General features: G+C 39.3%; 2 protein-coding genes across 3 annotated transcripts in view; one reads left to right on the top strand and one right to left on the bottom strand.

Moving 5' to 3' along the window:
• The first annotated feature begins 5,069 nt into the window (after positions 1-5,069).
• On the top strand, positions 5,070-11,435 carry cox6c (cytochrome c oxidase subunit 6C). Of its 2 annotated transcripts, none has more exons than XM_072570688.1 (4): positions 5,070-5,194; positions 6,801-6,921; positions 10,130-10,264; positions 11,318-11,435. In XM_072570688.1, exons 2-3 carry the CDS (start codon positions 6,808-6,810, stop codon positions 10,250-10,252), a joined length of 237 nt encoding a protein of 78 aa, XP_072426789.1. In that variant the 5' UTR covers positions 5,070-5,194; positions 6,801-6,807; the 3' UTR covers positions 10,253-10,264; positions 11,318-11,435. The 2 variants fall into 2 exon arrangements, with proteins under 2 accessions (XP_072426789.1, XP_072426790.1); XM_072570689.1 differs by lacking the exon at positions 5,070-5,194 and adding an exon at positions 5,222-5,354.
• Positions 11,436-15,799: 4,364 nt separating this feature from the next.
• The window catches only part of LOC140477203 (protein disulfide-isomerase TMX3-like), a 139,021-nt gene continuing 135,445 nt past the window's right edge, over positions 15,800-19,375 (bottom strand). The window contains exon 16 of the mRNA XM_072570687.1: positions 15,800-19,230. Coding sequence (XP_072426788.1) covers positions 18,937-19,230 — 294 coding nt within the window. The 3' untranslated portion in view covers positions 15,800-18,936. The remainder of the gene's footprint in view (positions 19,231-19,375) is intronic.

Here is a 19,375-nt window from a genome sequence, read left to right as displayed (position 1 = left end):
AGAAGTAACAAAGAGGATTAATAAGGGCAGAATGGTGTTTGTGATCTTATATGGACTTCATTAAGGTGTTTGACAATGTTCCGCATGGTAGGTTGGTTAGCGAGGTGAGATCACATGGAATACAGGGAGAACAAGCCATTTGGTTACAGAACTGGCTTGAAGATAGAAGACAGAGGGTGGTGGTGGACGATTGTTTTTCAGACCTGGAGACTTGTGACCAGTGGAGTGCCACAAGGATAGGTGCTGGGTCCACTGGTTTTCATCATTTATATAAATGATATGGATGTGAACATGGGAGGTATCATTAGTAAGTTTGCAGATGACACCAAAATTGGAGGTGTAGTGGACAGTGAAGAAGGTTACCTCGGATTACAACAAGATCTTCATCAGATGGGCCAGTGGGCTGATGGAGTTTAATTTAGATAAATGTGAGGTGTTGCATTTTGGAAAGGCAAATCTTAACAGGACTTATACACTGAATGGTAAAGTCCTGGGGAGAGTTGCTGAACAAAGAAACCTTGGAGTGCAGGTTCATAGCTCCTTGAAAGTGAGTCGCAGGTAGATAGGATAGTGAAGAAGGTGTTTGGTATGCTTTCCTTTATTGGTCAGAGTATTGAGTACAGGAGTTGGGAGGTTATGTTGAGGCTGTACAGGACATTGGTTAGGCCACTTTTGGAATATTGTGTGCAATTCTGGTCTCTAGATGTTGTGAAACTTGAGAAGGTTCAGAAAAGATATACAAGGATGTCACCAAGGTTGGAGGATTTGAGTTATAGGCTGAGGTTGAATAGGCTTGGGCTGTTTTCCCTGGAGCATCGGAGGCTGAGAAGTGACGTTATAGAGGTTTATAAAATCATGAGGGGCATGGACAGGATAAATAGACAGTATTTTCCTTGGAATGGGGAGTCCAGAACTAGAGGGCATAGGTTTAGGGTGAGAGGGGAAAGATAGAAAAGAGACATATGGGGCAACTTTTTCACACAGAGGGTGGTGCGTGTATGGAATGGGTTGCCAGAGGAAGTGGTGGAGGCTGGTACAATTGCAACATTTAAAAGGCATTTGGATGGGTATATGAATAGGAAGGGTTTGGAGGGACATGGTCTGGGTGCTGGCAGGTGGAACTATTTTGGGTTGGGATATCTGGTCGGCATGGACAAGTTGGACCGAAGGGTCTGTTTCTGTGCTGTACATCTCTATGACTCTAAGATGGGCCAATGGGCTGAGGAGTGGCAGATGGAGTTTAATTTAGATAAATTTGAGATGCTGCATTTTCAAAAGGCCAATCAGGGCAGGATTTATGCACTTAAGGTAAGGTCCTGGGGAGGGTTGCTAAACAAAGAGACTTTGGATTGCAGGTTGACAGTTCCTTGAAGTGGAATCACAGGTAGACAGGATAGTGAAGAAGGCATTTGGTATGCTTGCCTTTATTGGTCAGTGCATTGAGTTTAGGAACTGAATAGTATTAACTTCAGCCCTACAAAAGTAGTATCTATGTAATTGTTGACCCCATAAATTTAACCCTAAAAAATAGTCTAAAGTATTCGACTTCTGCACAAGTGTATTTGGTATTTATTTCCTGCGTATCTTTCTTATCATTGATGAAATTGATTAAGGATTAGGCTGTCTGTTATGATTATAGAGGTTAAACAACTGCAGTTCTTTAAATACCTCTGAAACAGTTATCAGGGTTTCCTGAGTTTTGAATAACTTTTCAGAACTATAAGCTGCTGTTGTGTATCTGTTGATAACTCAAGGTTACTTCATTTGAATTATTGAGTAAGATGTTTTCTTTAGCACAAAAAGTGAGTGAATTAACAGTAATACTGTACAGTATGTTGAGAAACTGGTTGCATTTAGATCAGAGGTTCTTTAACAAAACTTTCCATTGCCCCATACAACCAGTTGTGGAGTGGATTTGGTAGATTGGAAACTTGAGGTTGCAAACATAACGGTGAGACAGGATGTCAACTTCTTGCCACTCTTCACCACCTCTGTTACTGGAATTGGATGCATTAAGTGGATTTATTATTTTTTAACTATACAACCATCTGCTTTTCCTCACCAATGCTTTGGAAATACTGGGCTTTTCAGCACTGCTATACCACTGGTGTCGCAAGGTGATGGGGAAGAGTTTTTAAAATAGACGGGGATGCCATGCTTAGTGCAATTGATCACTCCACAGTGTCTTCTGTCACTTACTGGATTTTCTAATGAATGTGTGAGCAAATGCCGATTTTTTAAATGTAAGAATTCTTAGAACATAGAATTATAGAGCTGTACAGCATGGAAACAGACCCTTTGGTCTACCTTATCCATGCTGACCAGATATCCTAAATTAATCTAATCCCATTTGCCAGCATTTGGCCCATATCCCTCTAAACCTTTCCTATTCTTATACCTGTCCAGATGCCTTTTAAATGTTGGAATTATATCAGCATCCATCACTTCCTCTGGCAGCTCAATCCATACACGCACCACGCTCTGCATGTTAAAGTTGCCTCTCAGTCCCTTTTCCCTCTCACCTTAAACTTATGCCCTCTAGTTTTGGATTCCCATGCCCCAAGGAAAAGACCTTGTCTGTTTACCTTATCCATGCCCCTCATGATTTTATAAACCTCTATAAGGTGCCCCTCAGCCTCCAATACTTCATGGAAAGTAGCCCTAGCCTATTCAGCTTTTCCCTACAGTTCAAATCCTACAACCCTGGCAACATCCTTGTAATTTTCTTTTGAATGCTTTCAAGTTTCACAACATCCTTCCTATAGCAGGAAGACCAGAATTGCATGCAGTATTCCAAAAATGGCCTAACCAATGACCTGTACAACTGCAGCATGACTCCCACCCCCCCCCGCCCCCCAGTTCCTATACTCAATGCACTGACCAATGTCGTTTGTTCATCTTCTGAAAAATAATTTTGCTTAATAATTTCATTTTCTAACAGGTCTGAGATAATGATGCTTCCTTTACTAATATTTGTTATATTCATTCATGAGATATGGGTGTCACTAGCTGAGCCAGCGTTTATTATCTTTAAGAAATTGGTGGTGAGCTGCGTTCTTCAACCACTGCAGTTCATGTGCTGTAGGTAGACCCACAATGCTATTAGGAAGGGAATTCCAAGATTTTGACCCAATGAAGAAACAGCAATATATTTCCACAGTAGGTTGCTGGGTGAATTGGAGGGGAACTTTCAATTGGTGTATCTGTATTTCCCATGTATCTGCTGCCCTCGACCTTCTAGATGGTAGTAGTTGAGCCATCAGCAGCAGCAGAATCATACTCTGACATAACCTACAACCACATGGCCTAGCATACTCCCCAATTTCTCATTACCATCAAGCCAAGGGATCATGCCTAGTTCAATGAAGACTGCAGGGGGGCATGCCAGGAGCAACATCAAGCATACCTAAAAATGAGGTGTCAGTCTGGTGAAGCCACAAAGATGGAGTTGAGACATGATGGGAGATAGATCTTTTGAAGGTGGTGGATAACTTTAGGAGTTGCAAAACATTTAGCAGAAAGATTTCTATCTGGATCTCTTCAGTGAACATTTATCATGGCTGCTGCAGCTGTCCTCTGGCAAGCTGGAACTCACCCATTAGAGTAAGCTTAGGAGGCAACAAAGTTACAAGGATAGAACAGAATAAGAACTCTTAAGGTGCAGTGTTAGTGTCTCTGAACCAGGAGGCCTGGATTTAGGTTTGACAGCTAGCATCAAGTGAATCTGGAAAGGCGTATAAGGACAGTAAGAGTATACTTAAAGAGGAAATCAGGAGGGCACAAAGGGGACGTTAGATAGCTTTGGCAAATAAAGTTAATGAAAATCCAAAGACATTCTATAAGTACATTAAGGGCAAAAAAGTATCTAGGGAAAGAATAGGGCCCCTTAAAGATCAATGTGACTGTCTTTGTGTCCAACCAGAGGAGATGGTGAGCTACTAAATGAATATTTCGCATCAGTATTTACTGTGCAGAAGGACATGGAATCTTGAAACCTTGGGGAAATAAATACTGATGTCTTGAAAAAAATTTTGTATTACAAAAGAGGAGTTGATATCTATATGGACTTCAGCAAAGTTTGACAAGGTTCTGCATGGTAGACTTGTTGATAAGGTTAGATCACATAGGAGGCAGGGAAGCTGCCAATTGGATTCGAAATTATCTCGAAAGTAGGACACAGAGGGTGTTTTTCAGACAAGAGGCTTTTGACCAACAATGTGCGACAAGGATCGATGCTGGGTCCATTACATTTTGTCATTTATATAAATGATTGGATGTGAATATAGGAGGTATGGCTAGCAAGTTACAGATGACACCAAAATAGGTGGTATAGTGGAAATAAAATTATCTCAGAGTACAATAGGACCTTGACCAACGGCAAATGGAGATTCATTTAGATAAATGTGAGGTGTTGTATTTTCGTAAGGTAAACCAGGTTAGGACTTACACAATTAACAGTAGGGCCCTGGGGAGTATTGTGGAACCAAAAGGCCTAGGGGTGCAGTTGCATAATTCCTTTGGAAGATTGGAGATTTGGGGGTTTGAGATCATCAAATGCTGAAACGTATTGGACAAAAATTCCACTGATATAAGGACCAAAGGACATCGATTTAGGATAACTGGCAATACAAGCAATTGCAACATTTTCATGCTGCAAAGTTGTTAGGATCTGGGTTGGATTGCCTGAGAATGTGGTGGAGGTTGCTTCATTTGAGGCTTTCAAATGGAAATTGTATTATTTAAAAAGGAAGAATGTGCAGGGGAGAAGGCACCAGCTGATTGCTCCACCAGAGGGCCAGCTCAGACACAAATGCAGCAACCGTTCCACGAAATTTTTAAGGGGACATTTTTGCTGAGGAGCTTACAGCATGACGCTTGAATAAACCAGAAGGAGTTCAAGAAGCTGTATGTTGTTGGATTTTATGAGCACACACCAATAACGAAGCTCAACCTGGGCCTCGGCGCAACGTGAGGGCGGGGCCGAAAACGTTCCCCTGGCAATGACGTAATCTGAAGGCGGGGCCAATGAAACGCACTGGGGGCGGAGCAATGACGTTGGCTGAGGGGCGGGGCAACGTGGCACGGTCTGCTGGCATGTGACCGGAAATAGCCCGACCGGAACAGGCAGTTTGGCGGCTGCGCATTGACTCGTGGCCTGAATCCTCTAGGGTAGCTTGTACTGGGAGGAGAAGGAGTGAGTGTCTCAGCTTTGTTAAGGCCTGGAACCTGAAACCGCTCCTTGGCCAGAGGGCGGTTGGCAGCGCTCAGCGACTGTGTAGCCCACGAGCCGCCTTAGGCCCGAGCTGCGGCCTGCGCGGGAGGCGCGGCCGGTCACCTTGGAGCGGCTTCCCAGGGTCAGAGGAGGGTAACGGGGAAGAGCAGACTCTGAGCTGAGCTCACCCACACCCACAGCCGGCGGCGGGAGCAGGGAAAATGACTCACGTTTTAAATATCGTGGGGGGGAATAACGGACGGCTCTGTGGGGGTGGGGAGGGTCGAGGATATTTATGGGGGGGGGGGGGGGCGGAGAGGAGGAGTGGTCAAGGGCGGAGGATGAGAAAAGGGGAAGTTGGGTGTTAGAGGGGCGTGAGTAGGAAGAGAGGTGCTAGGGAAGGGATTTGGATTGCATTTAGGAATCCTGAGGAGAAGTGGGCTCGTGAGCAATAGAGGACTTTAGGGAGAGATGGTGTAGGAAGATGGGGCTTGTTGTGGTGTACCCTTGGGAAGTGGGTTTATGAGGGAGGGAGTTCATGGGGGGAGCATTGGGAGGGAAGGGGTATCTGTGAAATAGGGGCAGGTGATGGCCTTGTTAAAGGCTGAGGAGCTTTGGGGATAAGATGTTATGGAGTTGGGTGTGGGATGGAGAGTTAGAATGAGGGTGGAGGATGCTTGAGAATGAGTTGCAGATTGAGAGCTGTGTACATAGTTCCCGTTGTTTGCAATACCCCGGTACTATGTGGTGAACTGGCTGCACAGAGGATGTTTTGTTTTCAGATGTGCACAAATGTTGCTACACAGGAATTCTATAGAAATTGTGTAGTGCAAGTACTGGGCTGTTGAAAGTAAAGAGAAATTAAAAGTACTGATCCTGAATTGACCTAAGAATATGGAGAAGGATCCAATTGCTATGGACTGTATTGGATCAATGATATGGAAAGACAAATGGTTGTGGATGATGCAGGAACTAGGAGTAAATAGTAGTACTTTGTCTGTAACATTTTACATGAGAGCAAAAAAAAACTGCAAATGCTAGGTTTCAGGGTAGGCAGGCAGGAGGCTGGAAGAACACAACAAGCTAGACAGCATCAGGAGGTGGAGAAGTCAGTGTTTCTGGTAGAAGGGTTATACCTGAAACGTTGACTTCTCCACCTCATGATGCCTGGCTTGCTGTGTTCTGCTAGCTTCTGCTTGTGTACCTCATGTAAAATGAGCAAATTTTAAGGTGGTAAACAGGCACCAGGGGTTGATCAGTTGGCTCATTGGATAAAATGTTACCACGGCAAATGCACCAAAGGAACATGTTCGACCAAGGTATATTGCTGAATCTAACAAAGCTTTGGTGTCAATAGTTCTCTAATCTTTAGTTTTGTCAGGGTGTTCTGGAAGGCAAAGGGGTATGGGGAGGGGGTGTGAGTTGATCCCTGGGATATGGTGGGTAAGGGTCTTTTGAATGTTCTGAATTTGATAACTGCAAATAATGTATTAATGGATTTATTAAATTCATAAACTATTTTATCCAATCTTAAATGAAAGAATTGTTTTATACACGTTCATAATGGCTGCCTGTTTTTCCACACCAGATAAACCATGTCTTCTGCTGTGATTGCCAAGCCTGTGATGCGAGGCCTATTGGCCAAACGTCTACGATTTCACTTGGCTGTGGCTTTTACTTTAGCTTTTGCAGCAGCTGGTACCTTCAAGGTAATCTTACTACTATGAATAATAATTTGCAGAAATCCTTTTTTCTTCCATCTTCCTCCATCCTGGACACTATTACTATGGAGATTGCTCCTTTATATTTTTTTAAAAAGGGGTGACTGCCCACAAAGTTGTATTGTACCATTATCTTAAAGGTAAATCTTATTTGGCTGACTTGATTAAATTCTTTTGACATCAAGAAGCAGGGGATTAGGGATGGTGCGGTTGATTTTATGGCCTTCAGAAGATGTTTGTCAATGTACAGCAATGTAGCATACTAAAATTAAAAGCCAGCATTATTGTCCACAGCTACAGAATAAACTAAAGAATGTCAAGTTTTTTTTTCAGACTGGAAAGAAGTATAGTGTTTCCTGGGGATTGGTATTAAGGACAGTGAATAATAATTTATAGATTCGAGGCATGATTAGTAAGTTTGCAGGTGATGCTAAAATAGGTGGTATTGTGGACAGTGAGGAAGGTTATCATAAATTGCAGCAGGATCATCTTCAGCTGGGGGAGTGGGCTGAGTAGTGGCAAATGGACTTTAATATAAGTGAGTGTGTTGTGTTTTGGAAAGTCAAATCAACATAGGAATTTCTTGTTTAATGGTCGGGCTGTGAGGAGTGTAGTGGAACAGAGGAACCTTTGAGTTCAGGTGCACGCTTGTCTGAAAGGTAGACAGGGCAGTGAAGCCTTCATCAGTCAGAGCATTGAGTATAGACGTGATGTTATGTTTCAATTGTACAGGATGTTGGTGAGGCTGCACTTGGATTATTCAGTTTTGGTCACCTTGTTATGGGAAGGATGTTATTAAACTGGGAAGAATGCAATAAAAAACTTACAAGGATGTTGCCAGGACTGAGTGATAGGGAGAAGTTGGACAAGCTAGGACTTTTTTTCTTTTAGAGTTTTGGAGATTGAGGGGGGAATCGATCGTGAGAAGCATGGATAAGGTGAATGCACTCAGTCTTTTCTCTAGGCTGGGGGCACACAAGGTGGTAAGCATATGGAATGACCTGCCAGTGGAAGTGATTGAGGTGGGTACGTTAACAACATTTTTTAAAAGGCATTTTGACAAAGTGTGAGTGGGAAAGCTTTAGAAGGATATGGGCCAAGTGCAAGGAAACATGGTTAGCGTGGATGGAAATTTTGGTCAGCATAGACTAGTTTGGGCCGAAGGGCCAGTCTCTGTGCTGTAGGATTGTATGACTCTTGTGAAATTTTGAAAAATACTCAGCCATGAGGGTGGTGACGCATTTCTGGAATACAGGTAGACATGTGGCAAAGGGGATGCAATATCAGAAACTTGAATTTAATGTGTCCAAATCTTAGTGGCAAGCTGAGTTGAGAAGATAGTTTAAAACAAAAAGCAGTATTATTTTATTTAGAGTAAAAAGTAAGGAAATGATGCTGAAACTTCATAGTTCTTATCTGAGCTATTGTTAACTTACAGGAAGTATACTCTTCAAGCAATGTTGAAATCATGTAGGTGTAGAATACCTTCAAAATTGTACCAGGAATGAAGGTTATTGGGGATGCTGGTGGAGTTAGGTGTTTTTAAAGCACTGTATATTGAGAAGATTTGATAGAAGTGTTCAAGCTATAGTTCCATTCTGAGTAAATAGGTAGAAATTTTTCTCAGTTGTACATTTGGTAACCAAATGACACCAATCTAAGGTGATTGGCAAAAGTATCAGAGCTGACTTGAGAACACTTTCTCAAAAATCATTAAAATGAATGTGAATTCAATAGTAATAACAAGTGAGATTAATTGAAAGTTGAATCAAAGAGCACATCTGCATTGTTTTGTTGTGTTGCAATCCCTTTTAAGCAGATTGCTGCATCTTAGAAATGCATTCAAAAATATACATGTAGACAGGGTCATTAAGAAGGCATTTAACATGCTTGCGTTTATTGCTGAGACCTTTTGAGTATAGGAGTTGGGATGCCATGTTGAGTTTGTATAGGATGTTGGTGAGGCCCCTTCTGGAGTACAGTATCCAGTTCTGGTTTCCCTGTTAGAGAAACAAAATTATTTAGCTGGAGAAGATTCAGAACAGATTTACCAGGAAGTTGCTGGGAATGGAGTGTTTGCTGGTTAGGATAGGATTTTTTTTTCCCCACTAGTTTGGAAGGTTAAGGGGTGACCGTATATGTATAAAATCATGAAAGATATAGATAAGATGAATGACTGGTATCTTTTCAATAGGATGAAGGCTTTCAAAACTATAGGCCCTATAGTTGAGAAGATGAAAAGATGAGAAAGATTTAAGAGACATGAGGGGTAATTTTTTTTTGATGTGTTAAATTAACTTTGAGGAAATGGTGGATGTGGGTCCAGTTACAATGATAGTTGGATAAGTACAAAAAATAAAATGTTTAGAGGGAACTTGCAAACCCCACACAGTCGCATGAGGCTGGAATTGAACCTGGTGCTATGAGGCAGCAGTGCTAACCACTGTACCACCCAAATGTTTGGAGGGATATGGGCCAAGGAAGATGGGACTAGTTTAGTTTGAGATTATGGACTGGTTGGACTGAAGAGTCATACATCGGAGAAACAGGTTGTATCATACACATTGAGAGCGTAAGTTGCTGTTGTAGTAGGGAGCATAAATTGTCAAGAATGAAGATATTTTTCTCATTTTCGTGAACAGATCTGTTACTCTTTTCTCACGATTCTCTTTACTGATGTAGCATATTATAAAAATCACTTTATGCTTGTTAATGATATTTGGGAGCTAATATGAGTGCTGAGCAAGATGCTGATTGTTCATTCACATCTGCACTTTAATTGTAAAATTGAGCACACGGTGATTTCTACCACTGGTAGGTACCACAAGGCCTTAGACTTTAATCTCTCTTCCCCCTCTTTTTTTTCTCCCCCGCCTCCCCACCCCCCCCCCCCCCCCCCCCCACTCCCTTCTCCCCACTTCCACCAAGTTTTATTTTATCCCTCAAATGAAACCTTTTTTGTATTGAAATTTGGTCTCATGTGACTTCATGTAAGTTGGTGTTTGTTAAATTTGTTGAAAGAATACATGATGTGATTTATTTTTTCAATCTGATTGACCCAAACCTGGATACAATTACATTCTGCATTTGCTTCAATAAGCTGGAACTTTTGATTGTGAAACATTCCGTTTAAACAGTTGTTTCATGCTTAACTTCATAAAAATGTAAACTTGTCCTATTTCTTAATTCATTGCAGTTTGTAGTAGGTGATTCCAGGAAGAAAGCATATGCTGACTTCTATAAGAAGTATGATTCAATGAAGGCTTTTGAGGCCATGAGGGATGCTGGTATATTTGAAAGTGTGAAACCAAAGAAGTAGAGTCTTTCAAAGGTAATCATTTACATTGCATTTAAATAAAAGTGTCAACTTGTATCTGAACAGTTCTTTACGATGCTGAAAATTGCTTCCATTGCTTCAATTGCAACAGGCTATTGGAACTTTTTTTGAGACCTGTGAATAGTGAGAAGCCTTAGTATTTCGGGAAGGAGCTCGTGGTCGTGATGCATGTTTTTTTTCAGTGCATAAACTGTCCAGATTACTTGCTGAACCTTATTAAATTATTGGAAGAATAGAATACAAAAGTAGGCAATTTAACTTGCTATGTGGGGCATTAGTGTCTGCAGTTCACTGCACAGTATTGGTCACCTTATTGAAGGATGTAATTCCATCTGAAGCAGTTCTGAGAAGGCTTACCAGACTGATGCATGGAATGAGAGGGTTTTACAAGGAAGAGGTAGTTTAACCTCTTGGTTATCCTGCACTACAGAGCACCTCTGGTGAATTGGAGTATACTAAACTTGAAGGAATTGGGGTGAGGATTCTTGGCTACAATGCAAAGCTCAATAAGGAAAATGAACAGGTTGCTTCTCACTGGAATTCAGTATGAAAGGAAACTATTCTCCTGTGCTTAGTCTATTCCTTTAGCCAACTGTTTCAAGTGGGTGGATTGACTGCAGGTTATTTGTATACAAATGTGTGGCAAGTAAACTTGTTCATAAGTGTAGTTCTGTGAAAGGCTCACATCGTAAATGTCTGTTCAGTGAGGCTTACAGCTTGCTAAGGCACAGCAACGTTTGTTCTTAAAGGCTTGCTACTTCAAATATTGGACAAATACTGTGGCTTCCTAGACTGACAATAGGGTTGTATTTTGCACAAATTCCAGGAATATCAAAGTTCCTATAATCAATCAATTTCTCCTTTGAAGAAAACAGCTGTTTTTAATGTTATATATAAAATTAATGTTTGACTTTAGTTCATATCTGCTACTTTTTGATATCACTGGTACTCATTTCTTTTTGAAGATTTGTCAAAATGATCTTGATGCAACATTTTTAGGTAAAAGACTTAGTGTTTGATAATGATTTTCTTTCCTATTTAAAACAGGAACCTTGGAATGAATGACAAGATTGCTCCTCTGTCTTACACTGGGGAACTGGAAATATATGCTTTGTGCATTCTATACCTGATTTATAAATAAAATATTGAATTATCTGACCTGGAACACTTGCATTTTCATTGCCATTATCCACACAACTTTGAAACTTTAAACCTGATCTTTCTCTAAAATAGACCAGGGAGTAGTGGAAGACTGAATTTCCCATTGGATGATTTACTGATATTGAGCTGGAAGAAGGTGCGATAAAGTAATTGATTAGGAAATGCTACGAAGGAATGTGGCTTATTTTTGAAGCAAAAAGCTATCCATATTGACTTTTGAGAGAAGCTTTGTAGGATTTTAAAATTGAAATATAGAAAGTGCATTTGTACGCATGTTTACTGGTACCATGACAGTATTGTTGCAAGTCAAATGAAATCATGAGAAACCTTAACCCTTGTCTGCTTGGTGTGTTCCTATTGATGATTATGAAACTCCACAAAGATTATGGATCTCTTTTCTCACGGATGAGATGGAAAACAGATGCTTTCAATTTTACAGCAGAGGAAGTAAACAAACAAGGCATTCAACCTAGCAAAATTAAAACATTTTCTATTTTGTCAGCATTGTTTCTAACTAATGACTTATTGCTGTGGAGTTTCTACTTGATTTCCCTATTTTTAACATTTACAGACAATTTTGCATAGCTATTTCACCTAACTTGCCCATCTTTGAACTATGGAAGGAAACTGGATCACTTAGCAGAAACCCACACAGACGTGGGGAGAATGTGTGAAGTTTGCAGTCACTGGACTCTGGAATTACACCTGAGTCCTTGTTGCTATGAAGCAACAAAAGGATTTGAAATTCAAAACACATCTGTGCTAAATAATTAATCCTCTAGCCTGAATCTGGGTTTTCTAAATTCTCCAGCCAGAAACGACCTTCAGTGCTTGGACACTCGACTGACTTAATTAGTATCTATCCAATTTGACAAACCTTCATCTGGGCATCAATCCAGTGAACCTTTGCTGTACAGCCTCCAAGGAAAGTAGATTCTTCCTGTTATGGAGACCAACTGTGCATTCCAAGTTTGATCTCACAAACACTAACTGTAGCCTTTATTGTATCCAAGCTAGAGAATAACGTCTCAAACTTTGAATACATTCAATACAGCATACACTATCCTTTAATGTAGAGAATATAAAAGATGCAAGATACTTAAGTTTTCCTCACTGTCCTTAATTAATCAATTCCCTTCGCCTACGGCTGACCCCTAGATTCCAATCGCCATCTGTGTTCTGAGCTCTTAGGAAATTAACTAATTAAACATTTGAGTCTGCTAAGCCAATAGTCCACATTACTGAAAAGTAGGTCCTCATCTCCAGTAAGACTCATCAGCCTTAGTAGCAGCAGAATGGGCCAGAGTTTAGTATGTCTCAATAGTTTTCTCGCAAATCAATGTTAAAATCTCTCCCTCTGTCTTAGTATTGCCTATTGTAATTGTAACCTGGAAACTGAATAGTTTAACTGCAAGTTATAATGATAAGACAGTGTTATCACAATGTACTTAAACAATCTAAACACCCAGGATAATACCAATTCATTTTTTGAAGACAGAAAAGGCAGGTTAGGAGAGATTTACAGGAAGTGTTGGATCTAGTTATCTGTGGCTTATGAGTCTAAGGCTGGACATATGAGAATATATAAAGCAAAAATGTGCACTAGTTGTTAAGGTACAGCCATACAGTAAGGGACCAGATAGGAATTAAAAATAAAAGGTAGATATCTAAGCAGTAATTAAAAACCAAGCAAATGTTATCCAATCCCTTAAGGGAGGCCTAGTAACTACAGAATATTGTTACTACTTCAGCCTTTATCTGGCAGATATTCACCAAAGAAACCAGTTTCCTACATATAATTGAAAAAAAATTAATCAGGTATTTATCCAATACTTAATTTGATAGTCAATGCATTGACTTTGTTCATATAGATGAATGTTGTTTCAATGCCTTTGTAACATAGATTGATAATAGGATATGGGTTGGCGATTCTGATAGGTGTAAATGTAAGGCAAGGAGAGTGATGGAAATGGATTGATAATGAATTCTGAACATCAACCCAGCAATAAAGAGGATACCAAAGTTGAAGCTGAAGAGGAGTATGAATTTGGGCGTGATAAGTTAACTTTAGCCACTGGTTGGATGGCTTTGGTTTTGCTGTTTATGTTGGAAAAACTTGTTCACGTAGGCAGTCAGCACAATATTTAGAAGCTATGTCACTCTCTCTCTACCCAAGCTGTAGCTTGGGGCGGTTTGTAGGTAAAGGAAAAGAATGATTTGTTGATAGCAAATAATTCAATCTTGCTTCAGGATTGGTATAATATTAAAAGGTGAGCCAAAGAGAAAGTGAAGCAGCAGAAAATGGCTATTCATGCTGAAAGTGGTGGCATAAGGGTAATACACCACAGTATTAACTTGGTCTTGGAATAAGGAGGATGGAAGTTAGATCACCAAGAAGGATCAAAGGATAGCTATCCCACTGGAAATTGTCCTCAGCTTTAGAAGTATTCAGAGGGAATTCTGCGAGTACCTGAGACAGGATACAATAATACGTAGGCAAGTAGGAAATCTGCTTTTTACAAAGTGGGCATTGTCCATAGAATCCCTACAGTGTAGGAGCAGGTCATTTGGCCCATTGAGTCAAAACTGACCTTCTGAAGAGTATCTCATTCAGACCCACAACCCTACCCTATCACCTCACATTTACCATGGCTAATCCACTTAGCCTGCTCATCCCTGGTCACTATCGGAAATTTAGCATGGCTAATTCACCTAACCTACACCTCTTTGAACTGTGGGAGGAAACCCCACAAACACTGGGGACTGTCCAGGTGGAGTTTGCATGTTCTCCCAGAGTCTAGAATAGAACCCAGGTGCTCCTCACTGTGAAGCAGCAGTGCTAACCACTGAGTCACTGCATTGTCTCAAGCTTCATATCTTTCCTGACCCTTCTCAGGGAGGCAGCATACGCAAACAGTTTGGACATGTGACATAGCTGCTGACTTCTAGTTTCAAGACAGAATGCGGGCATCGATCTCACTACCTCTTACATGCAAAGCCAGCGCTCTACCATTTGAGCTAATATCCCTAAATTATTAGATGCTTTAGAAGCAGGCCACTCGACCCACAGAATCCACACTGACCTATCATGCAGACCTACACCCCTACCCTATCGTTGTAACCCTGCATTTCCCATGGCTAACCCACCTAGCCTGCAAATCAAGCAAAAATATCAAGAATCTATGTTTACTATAAATAAAGTTGAGAAAAAACTATTATTGCCCATAAAACAAAGCTGTGAGCAATTTACCGTGACCAATCCACTTAACCTGTACAATTCTGGACTATGGGAGGAAACTAGAGCACCCAGAGGAATCCCACACAGACAAGGCAAGAATATACGAACTCCACACAACAGTCACCTGACGCTGAATTTGAACCCAAGTCCCTGGCATTGTGAGACAGCAGTGCTAACCAAGGAATCGCTGTACTGTCCCAAAAAGTGTTTTCAAACCGGCAGGAGTTGAACCTATAATCTCTCGAGTCCTGTCAGATACGTTGTCCACTGTGCCATTGGCCTAGCTAGTGTCCCCGATGTTATCTCGTTACAGCAGGAACATTGGTGATAGTTAGCTCAAAGCTACACTGACTAGTTTTCCATTAGCAGAGCCCAAAATAAAATGGTTTTAAGGAAATATTAGGAGCCTAACACTAACAAATTACAATGAAATAAGTTTATGGTTCAAATGACAGGTATTTTTTTCCTAAAATTAGTTTATTTTTGACTAGGTTACCCTTCATCTCTCTCCTTAATAATAGTTTGCAACAATCCTACTGTGCTTTTCTTTTAAATAAATTATCAAACTAAATTTGCAACCCTGCAGCTCTCTTCCATGATTCACACAGAGGTCACTAATGTCCACAAGGTGACTCCAGAAACTACTACTCAATGCAACAGATTGATGGTAAAGTGAAACATGTAATGTGCCTCAAACTAACTTTGGAAGAACGAAGAGATTGCACGTGGTACGACATTTGTGCAGGTAGTGACATAGGTCCTTGCAGTTGCACAAGATTTACTAGCAATATTTAAAATTAATATAAACAATTGTGTTGTATTTTAAGTAAAAATTACAAAAATGTGGAACCTTGTTTTTTTTCCCCCATGTGGAGGGACATTCTGTAAAGTTGGGCATTGTGGTTTACAGTGCCTCCACAGGAACTGTAACATAATCTTAAACTGAATGAAGATACTTTCGTCTCTTCTCTCCTCTTGCTATCGATTAATCAGTTCAAAGTTGTGAATTATAGTATACTAGTAGGATTTAAAAATAATGAATTTTTAACAATGCTTTGTCAGGTTCATTCTGAATAGGCAGATAGAAAAGTTTAGTACAACACTAAAAATCAAGCAAAAATACCAAGAAATGATTTTCTCAACTTTATTTATAGAAAACAATTATTGCCCATAAAACAAGCTAAATGTATACTCCAGCATAATGAAATGAGTTAGTACATCAATAAGTGGTTTTGACAACAAACTTGCAATGGTAACCTCTGTACTATAAAAAGTGGAATTAAAGTTACTTATTAGCATTTTACTCAAACTTATTCTAGATTTAGGATTTCCATCAGGACTAACTCTAGATTGAAGTTGATAGGAAGTTATTCTAAAATTTGATGTGAGGTTTTCGATTTTCCAGGATCATTGCCAGTGATCAGATCATTTACTTGATATGAGGAGGATAGGCAGTACCTTTTAATTCCAAATTAGGTTGATTTGTTCCAAATCAGTCATAGATAACTGGAATCTTCCATTTTGAGTTTAAGGTAATTTATAGGCCATCTATATTGCAGAAATGCATAATAGGCAATCTTTGTCGAGATAAAATTAAAGATATGAAGATCCATTTACTGAAAAAGGCTCGAAATGGACAGAGGCATGATTGTCATTCAGTTTTTTTTGGCCTATATTCAGTATTCCCCTTTATACAAATGCAAGAGTAACACTGAAATATACTTCCATGTTATAATGAAATTTATAATGAAGCCTATCCCACTGAGAGGCACATTATTCTTCAAAGAGTTGTTTTATCTTTTCACTTCTCTATTCAGTAATTTTAACACCAATAGTTATGTTATATAAAATTCATAAATTAAAACTTGTGCCATTCTTAAGATTGTTGTTATATTGTTTTTGGATACACTGAAACAAAACTAAACTTTCACATTGGTCAATATGCCCTTCATATATTATATGGCAAGGACCAAGTACTTACATTAATCACATTCTGCCTTTATTTCGTCATTATAAACAAACCTTTTTTCTGGAAGTTTCTATAATCTATGTATTTATTATAAGCGCAGTTCAGCAGCTAGCAAAATAAAGTGGTTTCTGCATTACAGGGTGTGTATACTTAAATGTTATGACTTTTTGAGAAAGATAGGATTTATCCTAGAGATACCATTTTCTCTTTCTCAGCCTTCATGCTAAAAATACTATTCCATTCTCCCAGAATTCTCCACACTCACCCAAATTTCCATTTCTTATGTGCAAACCAGGCAGCCATTGAAATAAGAGGGTATTGCAATATAGCTCAATCGTATTCTCACCTCAGTAGCAGTAGCCAAGAGTGAGAAACATTGTTGATTTCTTCCTCTAGCTTATCAATACAGAAGAAGTGGTTTTTTTCTACTACATACTGAAGTTGAGATGGCTAACTAAACACGGTGCAAGAAACAAAGGGTGCCATTTTCTGGTCCCAATATCATGTCATGTAGCATATTTATCTAATAGACCAAAGCAGCCCAGAGGTCCATATTTGTATAACTTCATACTGCTTAATTTGCAGTATCCCTATATGGCAGTAAACAGATAAGATCAAGTTATGCATTAATTGGATATGCTACTGTTGAAATCAGTGGTTTGTGGTAATAACTGGCTTAGATAAACTGTTGCTGATTTAAACACTAGGTGCAAAGAGCTTTAACAGTGTCATTTAGATCTTAAAGCAACATATTTAACATTATCTTAAGGAAATGCTTTAATTCTGTAGCTGCATTGACTTAGTTGGTTCTATCTCCACCATACAGATGCTGCTGAAAAATCTACTTCTGTTTTGCATTGGAGCTTCAGCCTCATAGAAACAAATTTAGTCTGCACTATGATACTTTGCTTAGAGGTGTCTTAAAAATATGTATGGAGTGACTTTAGATGCCGCTTGTACAAGGTAGAGTTTAGACCCTAAGCAATGCTGTACCTTGGACATCTGACTTTAAGGAGGTGGTGTTGACATCTCTGCCGATATAAGGTAGGTGCCTATCTTTTGGGGAGCCTGTAGAGTTGTTTACAATAACTGTACATCTTATAATTAATGACCAGTATTAAGATACAGTGTTCATGGGGAGTTATTTTATATGCGTTAAATTTGAATACAAGTAACATGGCTAGATAAAAACAAAAAAAACCTGGTTATAGTTTTAAGAAGAGTGAAACAGCTATTTGAGTTTAAACTGAAAATATTAGCATTTTCCCCTGATCTATTATTAGTGAGTTCTTCAGTAGCAGTTCACTTCCTATAATAAATTGAAGCTTCAGCCGCTGCAGCAGCAGCCTTTGGGTTATATTTCTTTAGATGTCAATATTTTCCTAGATTTATTGCAAAGCTATAATAATAAAATTTGATTTAAAATTTATAATTGTCAAAAACAAAATTACAAAATAATCACATCTTGGTTTTCATTCTTTGTTCACATAGTGAGAATATGGATACCGGATTAATTCCTTTGGTAGTAAAATGAATAATGTAAAAGGTGAACTTGAGGAAACCATTCATTTTACATTCAAGATAACCTGGCATGAATTTTTCCAAATCCTCCGAAGTCTCTAATTCCAGTTATAATTAAAAGCAAATAGCAATCATGGAAAAGTATCAATTATACCCGAAAGATTAGTAAGTAGTCTGCACCTTCTAACACAGTGATGCATTTCCTATTTACAAAAACAGCCAAACACCCAGAATGACCAGGCATAATGACTTTCACTAGCAGTTTTCATTTTATTGACAGATAGGAAGAATGGAGTGTTGAATTGGTGGAATAATGCACAAAAAGAAGCTGCCCATAACGTGAACTATTTTCCCACAACCTCTTAAATCATCATTTTTATTTTAAAAAACAACAGTGGAACTCTTACACTTGCCAGAATTTTTTGCTACACAAGATCTTGTGTAAGATATCATCTCACCTCTCTGCACAATCTTATTTTTACTTGTCTTCATCCTATGACTTGGATATTATGCCCAGATAAAATTCCATCACCAGCTTTTAGCTATTCAGGCAGTTAAAAAGTTCCATTGTGACTCTCTGCAGCTAAGGAACAAAATTTAATTTACATGATCATTCAAACTCATTTAGTTCAGATGTCTTTGAATGGAACATCAATCAAACTGTGGAAGACAAAAAAAAACTTGCATCATCTTTCCAACAGTGTTCACTGATGTTAAAATGTAATATATACTCAACCATTTAGAAATCCTAAAGGAAACTCAGCATTTAAGCACGCATTAATCCCTTTTCTTTTCTACCATGCTTTTCTCTTCCACGTCTTCACCTTTGTGCTCTTTAGAACTTTCTTTATCTCCATTAACATCTTTGTGATGATCATCATCGTTTTCCTCCTTTTCATCATCACTGGCTTCTGCATCTCCCTGTTCGATGGCTTCATTCTGAAGCAGTTCTCCTTCTTCTGGTTCATATTCCCCATCGGCTGTCCAGATTCCATAACACATTATGCTGATAACACCCAAAGGTAGACCAAAAAGAAAGCAACCCAGTAGAGGAGAAGTCTTAAAAACAGACTAAAACAAAGCATAAGAGAATACAAAGAGATCAATTTCTTTAACCATCACACATGAAAAACAATAGCAAAGCCATTTTAATGAATCGTACCCAACACATACTAAAATAATCACTGAAATCAAACATTGTTTTCTTGGTCATGTA

This window comes from Chiloscyllium punctatum, chromosome 5, assembly GCF_047496795.1.
Source record: "Chiloscyllium punctatum isolate Juve2018m chromosome 5, sChiPun1.3, whole genome shotgun sequence".
Taxonomy (NCBI): Eukaryota; Metazoa; Chordata; class Chondrichthyes; order Orectolobiformes; family Hemiscylliidae; genus Chiloscyllium; species Chiloscyllium punctatum.
This window is presented reverse-complemented; position numbering and strand designations above follow the sequence as displayed.